This window comes from Vanacampus margaritifer, chromosome 10 (genome assembly GCF_051991255.1).
Source record: "Vanacampus margaritifer isolate UIUO_Vmar chromosome 10, RoL_Vmar_1.0, whole genome shotgun sequence".
In the NCBI taxonomy this organism is placed as follows: Eukaryota; Metazoa; Chordata; class Actinopteri; order Syngnathiformes; family Syngnathidae; genus Vanacampus; species Vanacampus margaritifer.
This window is the reverse complement of record NC_135441.1, coordinates 27,943,351-27,964,871: the sequence shown is the minus strand read 5'-3', so window position 1 is coordinate 27,964,871 and position 21,521 is coordinate 27,943,351. Positions and strand designations below refer to the sequence as shown.

Here is a 21,521-nt window from a genome sequence, read left to right as displayed (position 1 = left end):
ATTTGAATTCGGTCTCCATGCGGCTCTTTTGGTCGGGATGTTTGCAAACAGATATTAAAAATAGAAAATCGACTTGATTTGATCTTTCTTTTAAAATAGATTGAAATACAACCTGATTATCGTCTGGAAGGAGTCGGAAAAGTCGAAATAACAGTTTGAGATTTAATTCCAAAAAGGGTTTGACGGGAGAAACAAATCCAAAAACGGCCCGTATTTTTGTTTTGGATAACCAGAAGTTGTCACCGCTAGCATTTCTCATACTGGCCACGAGATGGCGACAGCTTGGGGTCCGAAAACGATTTAGTGCTCTCCAATCATCCATCAATATCCGAAATTCTAGTTCTAGCACCCTCTAGTGGCTAGTTTTTTTGTGCTGTTTAATTGTCACAGGGCATGTTTTGGCCCTTCTATGTTTAAAATCCACACAAATGGTCAGATGAAGGAGAACGTCACATATTTGTGAGGCCAGAAAAAAAAATATATATATATATTTATATATATATATTTGAGAGGCCAGTCCATATGTGAAGTATGTATGAGCTTTTTTTTTTTTTTTTTTTTTACAATATTATGAGTTTTTTTTGTATTGCCAACTTCCCCGCAATATCGCGATCATTGTGGTATCGTGATGTTCGGATATGGTGACATCGCCGAGTGAGGGGAAAAAACAAGTGGCAAGCAAATCCAGCTGATCAAGATCATGCGCGGCTCGAAAACAATTCCAAACAAGCAAAGCAAACGTATGCTAGCTTTGTGGCGTCGTTCTTTTGTGGCCAAACGCTGCCGGCCGCCAATCAGCCGCGCAATCAAGCCGCAGCCTCACGAGGGCTCTTCAATCAGCCGGCGAGAGCCCGGCGGGAGCCCGGCGAGAGCCCGGCGGGCCTCGGACCTCTGCCCGCGACACGCCCACAAAAACACCAGCGCGTCACCAGCACGAGTGCGTGCGTGCGTGCGTGCGTGCGTGCGTGCGTGACTGTTCAATTCTTGAGGGGGGGGGGGGGGGGGAACATACAAAACATTCAAACTGGTTGAGTTTTGAAATTGGTGCGGCAAGCCTGCATTTATTTGGGTTTCAAACCAGGGTCGTTGCTTGAAATAAGGCTTTCAGGATTAAGGTTTGACAATTTGATTAGGAATTGAACACAGAATTAGGCTTTCAGATTGAGATTTTCTGTGCCCGTTTTATCCACTCAAATTAAGGCTTTCAAGCTTATGTCGAGGTTTTGAATTAGGATTTCAAACCTGATTGGGGTTTTTATTTGTTTGAAGACAGACTTCACAATTAGGGTTCCAAGCAGGGTTATTATAGTTTTGGAATTTTCATTTTAGTTTGTTTTTATTTGGTTTTGAGTTTGGTTTTTCAATTTAGTTAGTTTCGGTATTAGTTTTGGTGGGGGGGGGGGGGGGGGTTGTTTTTTCTTTTTTGATTGTGTATTTCTTGCACACAAGCAGAGGTGGCAAATCCAAGTTCAGGAAGTCAAAACCCTGTCACAGTTTGGCTTTAGCTTGCTAGCAGGTAAACAAGCACCAGGGGAGTTAACCAGGGAGCTAGCTAGCTAGCTAGCTAGCTAGCTGGCACCTGGGGTTAAATCCAAACTCTGGCAGGGTTTTGACTTTCTGGACCTGGATTTGCCACCTCTGCTTGTGCGCAATAATTAATAAACACCATAATGAGAAAAGTCACTCATTTCTTAGCTAGCGTTGCACTTGATTGTCGCCTCATCTGAAGAAGCTTTTTTATTGGCTGCTGCTAAATGACATCACTTCTGTGTGACTTTCCTTATTCCGCTGAAATAAATCGACTTCAAATCACATTTAAAATCATCCCCAAAGGCTCGTGTATTGAATGAATTACCAAAGACTAAAACGAAGGACATTTTTGCTATACTGTAATTTTGTAAACACAAAATGTAGTTTCAGTTTTCTTTTTTTTTTGTAAGCATTTTCGTTTTTATTTTACATCGTTGACAAAATAGTTTTTTGAATTTGAATTTTCTTCGTTTCTTCTAAAATAGCCTTGGTTTCAAGGCTGGGATGGGTTTGGAGCCACATGCTGCTTCACTCAGCTCGCTGGAGCGCACATACCCGCGTGCGTGCTGCGGTCCTGCTCCCACGTGAAGCCGCTGGTTCCCAGCGACACGCTGTAGCCGCAGCTGCTGTACGAGTCCTCGAAGGTGCAGCCGCCTGCATCGGAGAGGAACAAAAACGCTCAGAAAAGCAACAAGAAACGCACACACAAAAAAAAACAACACGACAGGAAGTACAGACGCTCAGAAAAAGCAAAAAGACGACTGGAAGTGCACGCCAGAAAGACTCCAAGAAAGTTCCAAAGTTTGAATGTAAGTGAGGAGGAAGGAAGCAGGGATTTTCAAAATAAAAGTGACTTCTTCATTTTTGTTTCATGCAAATCCGTTTCAAATTAGGGTTGCAAAAAAAAAATCTATTCTCATAAGAATCGCGATTCTCATTTAATACGATTCAGAATCGATTCTAAATGTCCCAAAATCGATTTCATTGAAATTCTTTTTTACGGTCTTGCCTTGTTTGTGTGTGCCTTTATTGGGAGCGCTGTTTAAGTTGTACCCCATTTGGCCACTTGGGGGCAGTGTGGTTCCGATACAATGTTAAATTGTAGCCACATTAGACAGTTGAAGAAAAAAGTGATGATCAAATTATGCCAATAATTTTTTTTTTTTTACAGCGTAGGAAGAGCAGATGCCGGTGAGTCATGTTAAGCGATGCTTCTCGCTAAACATTCCGGAAGCGTTTTGTATGAACAGCCGTTCTTTTGAGTGATAAAGTGCCGCGAGTAGCGCGCTAATTAGCATTAGCGAGTAAGATTAGCGTAGATCATGATGATTCTTTGCATATCTCTAAATTGAAGCAGAAATCATTGTCAATCATATCATTTTGAATCAAAAATCGTTCAGAATCAAAAATCGATTCAGAATCGAATCGCAGACCATAAAATTGGAATCGAATCGTGAGACAGTCAAAGATTCCCACGCCTATAATTGATGTCTTTTATCAACAGGAGTCACCTTTTGAATTTAGGCTTTCAAGACCAGGATTACGGTTCCAAACAAGGCTTTGGGTTTCCAAATCAAGATTAGGGCTCCAAAGAAGGAGGAGCTTTCGAGGTCAAAGTTAGCATTTCAAATGGAGGTTGTACGGAACAGAGATGAGAGTTTTTTCAACGATTTGAATCCAAGCTTCGGGATTGAAATGCGGCTTTGAAAACAAGATTCGGCCTTCACGTTTGCTCCGCGTGGCGTCGCGCTGCCGCCGACGTGTCAACGCGATTACGCGGCTCCGTTGCGCTACATTTTCTGCCACATTAGCCTTTGCCGCTAGCCCGGGGCGCTAAACACGCTGCCCCGCTCGCTCCCTCCCCCATTCCCACGCGCGCTTTGCTAATTAGCCGTATGCTGTGACGTGCGGCGTTTCATTTGCACCGACGTTTTGGTGGAATCAATTAGCGCTTGCTCGCTCGCTTCTTCTTTACAGTTTGTCACTTGGCGGAGGTCCGGTTTTTATGCCTCGTATACTTTAAAGGTTAAGGTTTCAAATTGGAGTTTCAAATTACAATTCCAAGACTGAATTAGGGCTTTCAATTCATGTTTCAAAATGTGGTTAGGGTCCTAAACAAGGCTTAGGGTCTCCGAATAGAGTTTTAAAGCAGGGTTCAGATTTGGGTTTCTCATCTAAAATATGGTTTCAAATTCGGGTCTTTCATTAGCTTTGCAAAGACGGCTGAGGGTTTCAAACCAGGAGTATCTTTTCTACAATGGGTTTGAAACCCGGAGACGTCAACATTCCAAACGTCTTTGTTCGTTGCCATCGTCTCGTTTTGACGCCTTCAGTGACAATCTGCAACGTTCGGAGTCAGGAAAATAAAGCAGAGGATTGAATGAGGAGGCGTGGCCAAACTTTTGGCTTGTCTTGTACATTTTGGGGAAAATACACAGTCAAAGTGTTGTTTTATGTTTTTATGAATCCATATCTGGCTATAAAGAGGAAAATCGAGTCCAAGAGATGAATTCATTTTTAGTGCTTGTGTGTGTGTGTGTGTACGCAAGTGTTAGTGTACACATGAAGTGTGTGCGCATGTGTGCACGTACACGTGCATTTGAAATGAGTCCCTCGTCAACATGTCCAAAGGTAAAAAAAAAAATAATAATTAAAAACAAGCCTTCCTCAAAGCGCTCGCAATGAATTCATCAACATGTCCGCCGCCGCCGCGTCATTAGCATTTAGCGTCATTAGCATTTGGCGCCCACTCACTCATCTCGTTAAGAAGCAAAGAAATCAAAGGCAGCACATGTAAACAGCAGCAACATCAATATTCCATAGGGGAGGGGCCACAGCCGGGGGGTGGGGGGCGGGGGGCGGGGCATACTTTCACTTTTGGGCAGCACACGCAAGCTTGCACATGCCGCGCACGTGCACACCAAAAATCACAACACGACATTTCAGCTTCTTCAAAACAAAATCGATAAAAACGCATCAACCGTCTTCTTGCGATGACATCATCGATTCGTCGTTGGCTCAAATCGAAAGTCGGGATGATCTTTCGTGTGCAGCAAACGCTGCATCAGCATCAATCCCGGTGCGTGCGTGTGCGCGTGCACGCGTGACAGGGATTAGGTGTGTGCTGCCAAATAAAGCCCCCCTTGACTGCAAAGCACCCGGCAAGTGTGGCCAGATAATGAGCTGTTAGAAGACTTCAAAAGTCGTCACGACGACATAATCCCAAAGCAGATGAGGCGGCAACAGTGACGGGCCCTCGTGCGTGTGTGCGCGTGCACGTGCGCACGTCTACGTGTGCGCACGTGCGTGTGTTTTTGAGCTGAGGGAAAAAGCCCGCTTTGGGAAACAATTACAGAAACTTGAGGGGAGCGCAGTGTGTGTGTGTGTGTGTGCGTGTGTGTGTGTGTGTGTGTGTGCGTGTGTGTGTGTGTGTGTGTGCGTGCGTGTGTGTGCATACATGCGCGCGCACGTGCGGCGTGTGTGTTCATGTGTGTCATTGGCATCCACTGTGTGCTCTCTCATGTGGAATTAAAGGTTACAAGGTAGCCTGCCTAACCCAATTGGTGCTGCACATAAAGTTCTTAAACAACGTTCACATGCATACGCGCACACACACACACATTATATATAAAAATAAATAAATACACACTCAGCACATGCCGGTGTCTGTGGGTCAAATCCTAATCAACAGCATATTGTCCCGCAAAAGAGGCGGGCCCACCGGGCGTGCGTCCTGCGTGCCAGTTGGCCAGTCCAGCCAGGTTTAAAAAAAAATAATCAAATAATCAATATGGAATTGATTTTCCTTTTTGAGCATGTTGTCAATTCAAAAAACATAAATCAATTTTAATGTCTCTTTTTTCCCCCAAAAAATGTACAAGAAAATCGCATTTTAAAGGCTAATATTTTGTTGTTGTGTCTTTTTTCTTGACATTTGCCGTTCACATGAATTGAAAAGTATTTTCTTACATTTATGAAAAAAGCAACTTATTGCACTTTATGACCATTGAGAATCGTTTTCATTTCTATTTACAATTATTGCATTAGAATGACAAAAACATTTTCAAGTTGTTTGTGTGACACTAAGTGTTATTTCCATCATTTAACCGGTTAGTGACGCTGCAAAATTTCATTTGGAATTTAATATTTTTTTTATCACGTCTTTGATATTTAAGAAGAATTGATGTTCCGTAATCAATCAATATGGAATTGAAGTCTTTTGAAAGGAAATCGCTCTTTTGTCTTTTGCTTGTTTATGGCGCACGCGCTCGCCGCTCGCCGCGTCTCTTTGTTAGCAGCCATTAAATCAGCTGTCAGCGTCTTTCAAACGTTGCCATCAAGCCGCCTAAAAGCATACGCGGCGGCGAGTGACGCCATCCCGGCGAGCATCAAAAGCAGCGTTTAGAGCGCCTGCGCTGCGGGCGTCTTCCCGTCTCGTCCCGTCTGGTCCGGTCGGCTCCGCTTTTGCGACTCGCTGCTTCGCGTCGCCGCGCGTTAGCGCCGGTTGACGGGAAGGCCGCTGATAGCCGGCGCGGTTAGCGCGAGCGCCGTTCATCTTCATCGCCGCAGGGCGCGCGCCGGCATCTTGTTGTCGTTTGCCGGCGTGGCTTCCAAACGGAGCCCGAGCTCCATAAATACATCCACGTGAATATTCATAAGTCGCCCCCTGGAGACGGCGCAAATATGAGCAAAGTTTGGTGAGGCGAGCTTGTGAGGATCGCATTTCGAAACGAAACGTTGCCTCGTTTTCCGCTGGGGTTCGCTTACAAAAAATACTCGCAATAAATGAAACCCGCAAAGTCGTTAGCGTTATGCTTCACATTTATTACAAATGTTGTAAGGCTCTAAAAACCCTCACCACAGTTGGTACACTTTTCTCATTTTGGTCACATTTCTCTCTTTTTTAAACATTCTCAATGTTCAAAACTTCACACATTTTATAAAATGGTACGTTACTGTAAAAAAATAAATAAAAGAATGCATGACAGCGATGCTGTGAAAAGGGAACCGCGTTCTAGTGAGGGAACACACGACACACGACACACGACACATCGGTCGCCAAACGATGGCCCGGGGGCCATTTGTGGCCAGACATCCGTTTTTAAGAAACATAAGCTCAAAGTTGTGTCTGCTACTGATACTTTTGTTTTATACAACTTTTTTAAGTATGCAAAGAAGCTAATTCATAGGGCTGGCTAACGGTTCTAATTTCCTCAGTCGATTCGATTTGGAATTTTCCCGATTCGATTCACTTCATTTCAGTTCGATATCGATGAATTCTGGAACATCAATTCTTCTTAAATGTCAAGAACATGATCAAAAATTCAAAGTGAATTTTGCAGAGGCATCAATTAGTCAAAGGATTTCATTAATTCATGAAAGTGAAGCACAAACATTGACATCAGCAAAGATGCGACGAAAAGGTTTTCTTAATTCTCAGCTCATAATTGAAAACATAAACTTCAAATATAATGAATGGTCTTAAAGTGCAATACGACTGGTCTTTCATAATTGTTGGAAAATACTTTTAAATTCACGTCAACAGTAAATTTCAAGAAAACGGTAAGATACAAAAAAATGGCCTTTAAAATTCGATTTTCTTCAGAATTTCTGGGGGAAAAAAATGAGAAATTTAAATAATCGAGTCATGGTTTCGTGAGTCGATATTGAGATCGAAAAAAGGAAAATCGATTCAAAAATCCATGACTTGATTCTTTCAAAACAGGCCTGCTAATTAACAATCTCGATCAAAACAAATTTCTCTTCATGGCAAATAAAGATCATTTGGACAAAAATGCTTTCCTTCCATTTCTGCTCGGGAAAAACTCAGAATTGTCAACGTGACGTTATTGGCCGGTTAAGGTGGCACTTTTTTTTTTAGATTTCAAAAAAAAAAAAAACACTAATATATGAAAAAAATATCCATTTAATTGACAGATTTCGATGTGCTTGCTTCATTTAAGTAAAAAACATTTTTTTCAATGTGGCTCTTGCATGCCTTGATTTTTCTGTACGTGATTTGGGATGAAAACGTTTGGACACACACGACCGCCCCCACCTACAAAACAAGACCCCCGTCTCCCCCCCCCCCCCCCTTAACAAGCCGACTGCCTGTGCGGCCTCCGTGTCCATCTTTTCCTCGTCGCATCCCAGCTGCCTTCACGTTACGTTGCGCACATTTCATCACGCACACACGAATAATGTGTGTGCGCGCGCGTGTGTGTTTCGGCTGCTAATCATCCCAAGCTGACACATTTTATGAGTTTGGGCCTTTATTTTATGGATCGATTCATCATTTTCAAGCAGCCTTGAATATGAAAAGTCTCATTTTACTGCAGAGGCTGTTTTTTTATTTTCATTTTTTAACTGAGCTCATCAGGAGGAGAAAAGAGCACGAAAAGGACATAAAAAGTTGCGCTCATCTGCATTTGAATCCGATTGACGTGTTTGGACAAACGGAACCAGCACATTGACATCAGATTTGAAATATTGAACGTCTCTGAATCATTTTCATATCAAGTATTTTCATGCTTTTCATGACGCGTCAACGTTGACTTTTTCATGCAAGTCAACAAAAAGCCTTTGTTTTGTATTCTTTGAACTAAAAGAAGCAAACGACGATTGACGACTTTTGTTGATGTTGGAAACGTCGAGCGAAGAGCAACAAACATCAAAGAGATTTGAATTTGCTTTCAAAGTTGCGTTCTCGCGCTCATCCGACCGCTTGCCGCTTCCGTGTCTAAGAATCCTGGCAAACGTAGTCGTGCTAGCTTAACGCTGCAGTCGGACCCGACGTCAAATAAATCGCAATTGATTGTCCATTTGATTTTCGGCTCAATTTTAATGTCCCACTTTTTCATTTTGAAAATCGGTTCGCGCTACCTAAAGGTGCGTGCGTGTGTCTTTTCGCTACCTGAAGTTACACGCGGTGCAAAGCGGGTCAGAGGGTGTGCGTGTGCATGCGTGTGTTTTCACCACCTGAGGTCAAAGACCGCGCGTGTGCGTGTGTATGTGTGTGTGTGTGTGTGTGTGTGTGTGTGTGTGTGTATGTGCGTGTGGGTGTGTGTGTGCGTGTGTGTGCGTGTGTGTGTGCGTGTGTGTGCGTGTGTGTGTGCGTGTGTGTGTGCGTGCGTAAGAGAGAGCAAGGACAGTCATGGCCAAGAGCATGTGTGTGTTTTATGTTGATACTTTTAGACAGGTGCGCGCACCTTTCATAGTTGGACACATTTTGTGTGTGTGTGTGTGTGTGTGTGTGTGTGTGTTTGTCCTACTTCCTGTTTGCTTACGCTGGCTCACCCCTGAGTGACCTTGGGCCCACGCAGCCACCCGGGGGCGCCCTCTCACATCCATTTTTATTGTGGAAAATTTCCACTGGTTATGTTTTTTTGTTTTTTAGCAAGATGGGTCTGCGTGGCCTTTGTAACGCTAGGGGGCGCTAGTGCGGTTCAACGAAACGCTTTACACATGCAGCGTATGGACGACATGCAGCGGACAATCAACATTCGGTGGATGGGTTCGGACCGGAGCCACTAATCGCAAGAACGCTTGTTGATGATGTCATAAGAAGTCGCCACCTCCACCAACAATGAACTCATTCAAACCCAAGAACGTGTAAATATGTTTTTGAATACTTCGCTCCCCAAAACATACGGAAGGCGTTTGACATGAAGAGGCGGCTTAAAGGTTCTTCCCGGCTCTCGTCACATTCGTGCGTCTGCCAGCGTTGTTTTCTTTTCCGTTTTGTCGCCGTCTGTGCTTAAAAACGTGCTAGCGTAGCGTTGCCAAAAAGCGTTCGCCGCCTCCATTCATGTCTGGGGCCACATATCAGCAACCGGCAATCACAGGAAAGCGGCTTTGCATATCCAATTAAGAAGGACAGTGACCCAATCAGAGCAAAGCTCATTTACATATGGAATGTTAATGAGGAAGCCGCAAACTAGAAGAGTTTGGCAAAAGTCCTGGTGGGCAAACATGAGCGGGATTTTTGCTTCCTTTGACGCTGTGGATTATTTCCATTGTTCGTCTTCCGTTGGTCTTGCTTTTTTTTGGGGGGGGGGGGGGTCTCGGCATCTGCGTGGTGGGCCGAAGAAGAGCCGGCCTGGGGGGCGGCAGGGAGGCTAATTGATTGACAGACGGTCTAGACCAAGGTGCTCGAGCGGAACACGCGCACACACAAAGTGTTTCACACACACACACACACACACACACACACACACACACACACACACACACACACAACACCTCGGGGACTCGTCTTCACCTCCACTTTGGCTATGACAGCCTTCAGCAACACACACACTCGCGCGCGCACGCACACGCAGGCCTGCCTGTCATCTCCTTGACACACTCGGACAGCTCGCCTCGGGCTCGGGTCAGAACCTCCACTTGTAAAAGCTGGAGGACACGTTCACTCGCTTGCGTTTGTCTTAACGGCCTTGCACGCACGCACGCACGAATGATGGGGCGGGGCCGTTTTCTTTGGCTGTTTTGTATGGAATGGAAAATTCGAAATAAATAAAATGATTACAATTGAAAATAAAAACAAAAATCAAAACTATCGTTCCAAAATGTACCCAGGCTTGACACCCTCATTTGAATCGGCTCAATCGTGACTTGAGACAATCTTCCAGTCTGGAAAAAATGAACCCTACTTTCAAACCCTCACCTTTTTTTCAAACTCAAACTCAAAAGCAAACTTTGGAAACGCAGTCCAGGCTTGACGCTCTAAGATGACATTTGAAAGCCCAACTTTGAAACCTTCAAACACATTTGAAACACGACAATTGATTATATTTGTAACCCTAACTTCATTTTGAAACCCTAACCCTGAAACCCAGTTTTTTGTGCGTGTTTTTTTTACGCCCCACTCCGCCTCTTCGTCCAGATTGTGAGCTCAATGACTCGGGACTAAACGTTCCGCTCGTGCGCTCCGTTTGGCTTTCATGGAAAAGCGAGCTCGCGTCTTCTTGCAGCTGTTTTCACCCTCATTAGCTACTTAGCAGCCAAGCGTGCTAACACGCTAACGAGCGTGCTGCCCGCGCTATCTCCGTCTGTTTATGCTTCGTTTCATATCAAAACAACTTTGGAGTCTGAGGGAAAATCAAATCCACGTTAGCACATGCTAACAAGCTAACGAGCTAACGAGCGTGTGCCTGATTTACCTTCTATGGCCATCTGTCGACACTTCATTTTGTATCAAAACCACTTCGGCGTTTTAGGGAAAACATCCACATTAGCACACGCTAACGGTGTTAGCATTCGATCCTGCTCATCAAGCAGGGTTTCTCCTGTATATAAAATTCAGAGGCGGCCACCTCCACCGACCTGCAGCCAAAGTCACTGATAATGAATGAATGCTTTAACGTGATAATAATAATTCGCCTGATTGCGTAATGACATCTGTGAACCAAAATGGCCGACTTGCTCTTCAATTTTGAGCGTGGCTGCTTGAGACATTTTTGTGCGTCCTGTTGAATTTCATGTTGATTGGAGGAACGAGCACATGCACGCGCGCACGCACACACACAATGACTCCAATGGGAGCCATGCGCAAATGGTGGCATTAACTTGCTGAACAATATTTTTCTCAGCCAATTAACTCGTGCTTATGAGCGAGAAAGCGTGTGTGCGTGCGTGCGTGCGTTCAGCAAAGGTTAATAGGACCTCGAGAGGGTTGGACAATAAGACAAGGGCCTTGTTACCTTCCCACGAGTGTCTCTAGTCTGAGACGCGCACACACACGCACACACGAGCATGCGATGGGCGGCGGGCGGCGGGCGCGGCGGGCCACTTGATTAGCATCCAAGGCTAACGCTGGCGCAAACGCTGCCAAACACGATCGCTGCCGTCACCCTTTTTCTCTTGCATCCTTCCGTCCCTCCTTCCTTCCTTCCTCCCTTTTTCTTTCCTTTCTTTCGCGATCAGTTAAGTTTGATATGATTTATAATTTAAAAGTCAAAAAGATTGCAAAACATCACTGGAAAACCTTGCAAACGCTTCATTTGTTTATAATTGGCCTGAAATTTGCATCAAAATTCTAAATTAACAAATCGTCATTCTAGAGCTGCAATTCAATTTGGAATATTTTAAATTTGGGGGAAAAATGCTTTTTATAATTTGGGATTTTTTCTCATTTGAAATATAATGATCATTTTACATGTTTGCATTTGAATTTTTTTTAAATACTTGCTTTTTTTTCTTATTTTAATAAATGAAACCAATATAAAAGCCATGCTAATGCTAATGCTAATGCGTCCAGATTTTGCCGTTGGTGTTTTGAACCTGGCCGGCGCATGCACTCGACGCCGCTCCCTCAATAATTGAGACTTGACTCGCCGCTTTGCGAGCGAGCGCACTCGCTGACGGCAAATGGGTCGGGGCACTCGGGGTTCCCGAGCGACGCGTGCGAGTGTTTTAAGTCTCCATTATCTCCGCCGAAGCCACAGCCGAGAGCTCGCTGAGTGTGGCCCGCAATTTGCCGCCGCGCCGCGGCTTTAATGCAGATGAATGTACGTACTTCAACGCTCGCTCGCGGGGAATTGCCAACAATGGCCTTAAAATGGGTAAAAAAATAAATAATGTTTTTAAACGCTGACGTCAACGAGGCAAATGTGGAAAACCGTTTGAAGTATAAATTCAAATTGCATTCATTTCACTTCCTTAATTAGAGGAAAAGTAAGCGCAGGAAAAAAGCTGAGAAAAAAGTTTTGTGCTGTTTATGGCTGTAACGACCGGTCTAGTCGAGAGAAAAAATAAAAGCTACTTTAGCATTCTGAAAGTATCAACCAATAAAGGCGGGGGGGATTAATTACCGAAAGAAGACGGCAGACCTTGATTAAAAACGTTCAAAGTCGGACAAGGGTTGTACACGCAGTGATCACTTGGTGAAAGGAAAGCCGGTAAGGCTACAGGAACAAAACTACTTACAAAGATGAATAAAACTCTCAACAGGCCCATGTGAGGAAACTGAAACCATAGCTGATGTTGCTGATGATGCTAGCTAGCTAGCTAGCAGGTAAACGGGCACCGTGGGAGCTAGCGAGCTAACGAGCTAGCGAGCTTGCTCCTTCATTCGTCCTCCCGCTCCTTTGCCGGCCGTCAAGGAGCCGACACGCGGTGTCAAACAAATCTCCTTAAGTGCAATTTGGACTTCAAAGACGAGACCTCTTGCAAGGTGACCGCCGAGCGAGCGCCTCCTCAAGACAAAAGTATATTTATATAGATGTTATTTATATATACAGCATATTTATCGTGTAAAGGTAACCTGATTATTGTGCAATTCAAACAATATACTCTATGTATTTTAAATAAATACTCTCTTTATTATTAAATTTGAGTAATTACACTAATTCTAAATACATCAACCTGAGGATTGTGCATTTCAAATAAATTTTATTAGACTAATAAATATGTATCATATAAGTTGTTGCTTTTTTAAGTCAATGGTAATTTGTCACGTAAAAAAATGAAATAAAACTTATGTTAGGCTTGAACTATTTCTGTGAGTTCAACTAATCAAGGGCGCAACGCAACGAAGGCTTGAGCATACGGCGCCCCCTGGTGGTTGTCCGATTTGGCATTACGAATCCAGCGTCCACGAATTGCGCAGTCCCGATTCAGCATGTCAAGTTGCCGATTAGACGGCGCGATGACCGCACAGGTGTGCCTTAAGACCGCCCACAATCAAAGGCCCCTCTAAAAGCGAGCCTTGAACATGCGGCGTGACCTCGTTTACAAAATTGAAAGCAACACGACACAAAACGTTCAATCTGATGATCTGGCGGGCCAGCGATGCGCTCGCTATTGGAAGCTAAAACTTGCTTGCTTGAAAGCCTTCATTTCAAATCTGAACACAAAAAGATCCCCCAACAAAGGCAAAAACATTTCAAAGCAAAGCAAATCAGTGGCCTAGTGGCAGAGTGGCCGCCCTGAGACGTCGCGGGCTCAATCCTCGGCCGGGTCTTACCAAGGACTGTCAAAATGGAAGCCATTTTGCCTCCCCGCTTGCCACTCAGCATTACGGGTTGGAATTGGGGGCTTCGATCGCCAAATGATTCCCGAGCGCGGCTCCTGCTGCTGCAAGTTCGCAGAATGAATTTGACCCCAAATAGGTGGCTGTGGCAATCAGTGGTACAACTTTTAACTCCGATTTCCAAGAAACCATTCTTAAGCGCCTATATTGATTGATGATGATGTTTTTGGTCCAGTTAGTAGTCCTATATTGTACACATTTCAGCTTTTTTTTAATTACCTTTTTTATGACATTATAGATTGTCTACAACTATGGGTCAAAAATGGACCAATCCTCTACTTGAGTCAATTTGACCCAACTTTGAGTCAAGAAATTGGTCTTTTGGTGTAAAACAACTCATAAATATTGGTCAGATCCTTTACTTGGGTCCAAAAAAATTGGGTCATTTTGTATAAAACAACCCAGAAAGTTGGGTCAAATTGACGCATAAAAAATGGTGGAACGGTCCATTTTTGATCCATAATTAGGTTACTTTTGACCCAAAGTTTTTGTTTAATGTATTTATTTATTTTAATAGCCCCAAAAAACGTTACAGCCAGCTTTGTCTTAAAAACATGAAAAATACGGCTTTAAAAAATATATACAACTTCATATTTCAATGATAAAGTTCAAATTCATATTAAAAAAAAATAGGATGGTAAAAAAAAACGACTACAGCAAAAGAAAGACTAATTCATATAATTTTGCAACAACGCTGACCCACAATTTTGTTGAATTGACCAAACATCAGTAGTTCAAATATTACAGGCTGCGCTTAAGCAACACAAATGAAAAATTGAATGAAATCATCCATTTCTCATAAAATCACTTTTGCATATTAGCAAGATAAATATAAATGTCGAAAAACCCCATCGACTTGATGTATGTTTGTGTGTGCGAGATTTGATGGGCCACTATCGCCCCCTGACGACACAAAAGGGCACTGCAGATACAACTCGGCCAAAAGCTCCCAAAACACGCGCGCGCGCCCAAATCGTTTCGTACAATCCGTGACAATTCAAGTAGCGTCACGTTGCTGCATAAGTCATTTCAGACCAATAGAAAGAAGAAATGTGACAATTGTAAACAAGTCTCACATGCACCCTTCGTTGACGGAAACAGAATGGGGAAGGGGGGGGGGGGGGGCGCTGCATGTGCTTCGTGCAATCGTGGGCTGAATACCAAACAGAAGGTGTGAGAAAAAGAACCAGAAAGTTTGCACAGACAGACACAAAGACAGACAGACAGACAGACATTTATAAATCCACACTTTTTTTTGACGGACAAATAAGCAGCAATTCCAATTCTAACCAAAATCAATCTTATCATAATGATGACGATGATGTATTGCTGTCATTAATTTACCTGAGAAAAATTGCGCGCCAGCAAATCCCACAAGCGCCAGGTAGAAGAAAAGTACGCGCCAAATCAGCACGTGATTCCCCGCGTCCATCGCTTCTTCTTTTCTTCTTTTTGTTATTCCTCCGTTTGCCGAACTTGTATCACATGCTCGCGCCTCCTCGCTCGTGTAATCCCCCGCAAAAAAAAAAGAAAAAAAAAAGTCTGGGGTTAAATCCAAGTGATGTATTTTGGAGTCACATTTGCGCCAAAGGCGTCAAAGTTGCGAGAAGTGACCGTCAGACTGACTGACTGACTGACTGACTGACTGACTGACTGACTGCTGGAGGAGGCTCACGTACCTCCACTGCCAAGCGCGCTCCCGCCCTCAACATCGGGTCGCGCGCATGGAGATCAGCAGGGAGGTTCCGGCTCGGACGGTTTCAAAATAAAGGCACCCTTTAAAACTGTTTGGGCAGGAAGGATACAACGAAGGTGGTGATGGAGGTTCGGAAAATAGGAATGAAAGGAAACGAGGACAGAAGAAAAGAGACAAGGCTGGAATTAAGGACACATTCAGGAAGGACGGGAACAAAGAAGAGAAATAAGAAAGCAAAGGAAGGAAGGACAGAGAGGAGGGAAGAAGTCAATATTTCAATCATTTGTTTCTATTTGTTTTTTACTTAATTGAACCCATAATGTCAATATCAATTCTGATTTGTACAAGTTTGTGCAAATTGTATTTTCCAGCTGACTCACATGGAAACTCCGTGATAGGCATTAACATATTTGATGTCTTAGAAATGTTTTTCCTTCCGATTTGAAAAGAGCCAACACTTTGTTTTCGTATTTCTTTTCCGCTTTTGCCAACGACACTCGTCGTGAGCTTTTATTTTGTAAAGTCCGGTTTCCGTTCACGCACGCGCCGCATACCGCCAGCCTTACGAGCTGTCCCCCAGGTCCTAGCGCCTGAACACTCCGCAGGCAGCCTCACTGACGTCAACTCATGTTCATTCATTCATTTGCAATTCAATTCAATTGGGGAAAATAACTTTGATTTTCAGTTGCAGTTGGTTTGGCTTGGATGAGTATATTCACGCCATCTTGTTGATTTGTCATCAAGATAAAAGACAACAGACAAAAGCCGAATTTCATTTGAAACCTGCATATTCTTTGATTAAATCTCAATTTGAAAGCATTTCAAACGCTATCTAAAATTTAAACCGTACGCAGAATTTGAAACTTTAACACATTTTAAACCTTAACTCTGGCTTACTTTGACTATTGCTCGAAACCCTCATTTGGAAACCTAATGCTGGCTTGAAACCCGAATTTGAAACCCACCAATGTTTGAATTTTGACACCTGACTCAGGGCTGGACTGGCCAACTGGCACACAGGGCAGACTCCCGGTGGGCCGGCAACTTTTGGGGCCGATGCACTGCTTTCTAGTTAAATATTAGTGGCAGAACAATGTGTTAGAAAGGTATGGTCAGGAGTCGAGCCGGTAGGCATAAGCCAAAATGCCAAGGTCGATTTTTCTGTGCCAGTCCAGCCCTACCCTGACTTGACTTCAAACCTTCATTTGGGGAAAAAAGAAAAAAAAAACCTCCATTGTTGCTGGAAACCCTCATTTCAAACCCTAACCTATCATTGGAAAGGCTGAAAGGTCGACAAGTGCTGCGACAAACTTTTCCACGTGCGACCTTTCCTCCCAGTTGTCGTCCTCCGCACCCGACAGCTGATGAATAATTTGCTCGTTTAAGCGGCGACCAATCGATGGCTAGTTTGCATCGCCGCCAAAGCGTCACTTTGGATTTTTTGCAACATCCTCACTGATTGATTAGTCATCAATTATGCACATGAAAGATGGAAAGGAGGAAAGGAGACAAAGAAGGCAGAAATTGAGGAAGGCTGTGAGGAGGAGAAGGAAGGAAGGAAGGAAGGAAAGGAAAAACGTAAGTGAGGGCCAGGAAGGAGTGAAAGCAGATAACCAAGGAAGGGAAAAGGAAGGCTGTAATCTGAATAAGTATGATTGCCTGCTTGAAACCTTATTTCATTACAACCTCTAGCCCAATTTAAAACCCTAATCTGACTTTGAAATGCTGATTGCTAAAGCCCAACCCTGTCTTGAAACCGTCATTTGAAAAGCCAAATCAAAACTCTGTTCGAACCCTCCTTTCAAAACCCGAGCGGCCAATTTGAAGCATTTTCCAAGCCTGAACCCCGACTTGAAACCCGACTCGTGCTGTGGAACGGCTCGCAGTGAGCCCCGACTTGTGACGTCGTTTTGATAGTTTTGAAGTCTCCATGGCAACCCGTTTTGTCCCGGCAGACGACAAAACAACGTCAACGAGCGTCCTTGACGCGGGCGGCGTCGCTCGTCCGTCCTGTCCGGTCCCGTCGGTCCACTCAAGGTCGGCATCAGTACTCGGCTGGCGCACGCAGACGACTTGGCCGCCGCCGACGCAGACGACGCGCACGTGCCCTCGTCACATGACCTGGACGCGCCCACGTCACGTGACGGCGAACAATAACACCCGCGAGCGCTTTTGGTCATCAGGCAAGAGGTCAAAAACACGATGACGTCACTTCACGCCACAAACAAGCCGAAACTCGCACGAGGAGGAAACGGTGGACGCAGTTTGAATGTCTGCGTGCGTGCGCGTGCACGTGGGCGCCCAAGGGCAAAGCGGAATCCTTCATACATGTTGGATTTATTTCAGTCACACACAAACATCAACACGCGCACACAAACGCGCTTGCCTCAAAGTCAGTTCCATTAGTGAGGACATACTTAATGACACGAACGTCCTGTGGTGATGTCGACACCTTTCAAGCGCGCACGCGCGTAAACAGACAACCAACAGGTTAACAAGCTGGCTGACGTCATGGGAGCGTGTTGACGATGCGCTCAAACGACGAGCAACAGCATAAACATCATGACTATTATTGACATTATGTATTTATTTTCACAAGCGCACAATCAAAACTGACAGTCACACAAACACGCACATAACGTACACAACATGCCCATAACACACACACACACACACACACACACACACACACTAATGAGCAGTCCACTGCTCTCACCGTGTGGGTCCTCACAATCTGGGACCGTCACTTTGTGTATCCCACAATTTTCAAAATGAAAGCTCACCACAGGAGGCGCTCTTACTTTGTCAAATCCGCCACCCACGGCGCTCAAATGAGGAAACATCTTGTTCCTTTTCGAACAGCACCCAAAAATGGTCCATGACGTCATCCCTCCATCTTGCAATTGAGTGCGGGCAAAAGCCGCTGTCATTCATTCACGATGAAAGTAACTTGTAATCAGGCTCGGGGAGTCCAACCTGTCCAGAAAGTCAAAACCCGGCAAAAAGGAGTTTGGCTTCTTCAGCTGCTTCTGCTGAACAGCTGGCGACAAACTCCTTAAGTTGCCGGCACCCGCTGGAGACAAACTCCTTAAGTTGCCGGCACCCGCTGGAGACAAACTCCTTAAGTTGCCGGCACCCGCTGGAGACAAACTCCTTAAGTTGCCGGCACCCGTGGCTCAAGTTCAAACTCTTTTCGGGTTTTGACATTCTGGACCTGCTGGATTGAATCCCCAACCCTGATTGAAATCGAATTTAGTTAGTTAGTTGCCACGACACCCTGCTGGTATCAACTCGACAATAAAAGCGTCCCAAGGCAGCGATGTCCATTATTTGGGAAGGTGAGGTTTATTGTGACGTTTTATGCATGACGCTTGTTGCTTAACGTCTTCTGCACACGTAAATAAGCGGCAGAAGTTGAAATATTTTTTTCAGCTGAGGCACTCGAGTTACTCGGGTTCCCCGTCACTGGCTGCTCCATCACAACAGTGACGTCATCGGCACGGCGAGTGACAAACCTCCGTGACCGTATGTCCTTTCCGTCTTGTTTTGCAAAATAGCAAACAAAAACGAGCCACATGCTGCGTCACCGTGACACAAGCACCTCAGAGGCGTCGGCCGGCGCCGATTAAGGCCACTGACACCGCTGACCACGGCCACACAGGTCAATCTGGCTAATTCGCCGTCCGCAAACATGACAGGCAAGCTGCCGGCGACCCATCGCAAGGAGGCCCATCCTTGCGGCGCGTCCAGCCAGCTGGCGGCGGCGTGTCGTTGACCCGGCCCAAGATGTCAATCCCGTAAGCGGCTTAACCTCGACGGCCCGCGGTCGCCACGGGACACCTTTCACACCTGACACTCTTCTTCTCCCCCAACGTGTGCTCCTCGGCGCCATCCGCTGGATCGGGAAATCATCCCAAAGGTTTTGGAACCCTTGGCCGGACGGTCAATTTGTGGAGACGGCGCAACTAAGGGAAATCTCCCAGTGATGAGGGCGCACTCAAAATGGCTTTTGATTGCATAGAAATGGCACAAAATGGTGGCAAAGCACTACTTTTATCCAAATGGAGCTCCTCAAATCACTTCTTTAGAGATCCTTGGCAGCAAGTTACCACGTGATGGCGGCAAAGCACGTCTTTTGTCCAAATGGCGCTCTCAGCAACACAGTTTCTTGGCACCAAGATGCCACAAGGTGGCGGCAAAGCACTACTTTTGTCAAGATGAAGCTTCTCAACAGACTGGTCGTTGTTAAAAATGAAAACCTTTTCTCAATTGTCTTATCCATTAAAAACACACACACACACACACACATTTGCATTTGTATCATTGTGGGGACCACCAAAATGTCGCCACAATTTCAAGTCGGTCCCCACAATGGTAATTGAAAACTTGAAACACAAAGTGCTTGGTTAGCCTTGTAGCTTAATAGCTACCGTGACAATTCAAAGTGAATGAGTTCCATAGCTACCTGGACAGGGAACCACTTCCAAGCAAAATCGTGAGGAACTGCAACAATTCCAGCAAACAAATCCAAAAATATCTTCCATTTTGTCACCTTCATCTACTTCCTGCTTCTTCTTCTTCTTCTTCTTTAGCTGCCTTCCAAGTGAATTGGCGCCACCAAGTGGACAGAGAGGGTGTCTAACATGAGTATAGGCTCCACATGAAAAAAAAATCATGAAGCCACGCCCCAAATTAGACATGAAGGCAGCCATTTTGCTTTGAAATGGCCAATTAGGCTCATTTGACATTATTTTATTTTCTCATAGTTGTTGACAAATAACTGGCGTTGGAATAATATTATTCCCATTCCCACCTCCAAAGCAAGTTTGGCCATTTTGGCTCAAATTGGATTTGAAAAAATATTTCAAAGCAACACAAAATGTGATAGCTAAGTCATTCCCAAATAAGTCTCCAAAAGTCTTGTCACTGATTGGAATATAAAACTCGATAGCCGATAGGCCAAGACTTTATAAAGCTGCCATATTGCTCCTCTCAAGAAACGTTTCTCGGCATACGATCCTAGACATTTACAGGATCCAAATTGGAGAACATTTGAGACCGTACTTAGTAGAAAAAGCTTCATTTATGATGTTTTCAATCAGAGGAAACTTGTATATTTTGTATGAACGAATTATAACTGTAATTCAACCAAAGTTGCCTCTGCCAAATCTAATATCTTCTTTTTTTTTTTTACTTGTTTAAAAATAGTGACCACTTCACCACAAAGCCCCCCAACCCCCACCCCCGCCCCCGTCACTTATACTGACTGCCTACGAGCTGTATACGTCTCATCTGTACGTCTACCGTATAGTTTAATTAGACAGAAGTCTGCTTGCGAGATGGGAGGAGCAAGATGGCCGCCTTGTGACTTCAACGGCTTGCAGGGGCGCATATGGGCTATCTAGTCATATATTCAGGTCAGTGGGTCATGCCCACAAGGACACACAAAGGCAGCCATTTTGGTTTTAAGCAGCCATTTTAGGCCCCCTTGACATTGTTTGGTTTTCTTGCCGACATGCCTATCATGCCCAAAAAAACAGATGCAATAGGCTACGTTAGCCAGTCAATGGCGTTTTGCATTGCTTGTTAGCATTAAGCTAAACAGCTAACTTAAAGTAAGTCATGTGGTGGTTTTAAATACCAAAGGTGTAATTGTCTTTGTTTTGTGTTTAGTTCAAGAGTGAACTTCAATTGAGGGTTGTCTTTTGGACAAAAGTAGTACTTTGCAGCCAGCTGTTGCTTGTAATGAAGTAAACCCACGAGTCATCGGCGTCGATTTTTGCTTGCAAATCAAAGCATGACCCGTCATGAAAAACTCGTTAGTGGGTCACCTGTAGGCTACTGAACTTTGTTACAGTTGAGGTGAGGGTTCACGTCCATGTCTGGCCCGCCCCATTAAAGGCGCACCCGCGTCCCGGCGTGGCCCCGCAATCCCGTTAGCGCTGAGACGGGATTATGACAGCTAACGCGGGACCGACTGCCAGGATTCCCGCCAGCGAGTGGCGTCATACACTTGGAATGGATCCACTTGATTAGGAACACCCCCTTCATCAGAACCCCCCCCCCCCCAAAAAAAAAATAATGCAAAAGCTCAATTTTAATTAGTGCTGTCATTCAGCGGCGGATTGCGTCATGCCGACAGTTGTCTCTGAAATTTATTTATTTATTTATTTATTTATTTATTTATTTTGGGGAGAGCTCAGTATTGATCATTTGACATGTCATCATCATTGTTCTCCCTTTTTTTTTTTTGGTATGTGTGTG

At 44.6% G+C, this 21,521-nt stretch overlaps 1 protein-coding gene across 13 annotated transcripts in view; it reads right to left on the bottom strand.

Annotated features, from left to right (window-relative positions):
- The window catches only part of ptprt (protein tyrosine phosphatase receptor type T), a 108,310-nt gene extending 88,455 nt beyond the window's left edge, over positions 1-19,855 (bottom strand). For 10 of the 13 annotated variants that reach the window (XM_077578433.1, XM_077578436.1, XM_077578429.1 and 7 more), the window contains exons 1-2: positions 14,906-19,708; positions 2,086-2,184 (exon numbers count right to left, since the gene is read on the bottom strand). In XM_077578433.1, the coding sequence (XP_077434559.1) occupies positions 2,086-2,184; positions 14,906-14,993 (187 nt within the window). In that variant the 5' untranslated portion in view covers positions 14,994-19,708. The other 3 variants (XM_077578427.1, XM_077578426.1, XM_077578428.1) reach the window with 3 other exon arrangements.
- Positions 19,856-21,521: the final 1,666 nt, after the last annotated feature.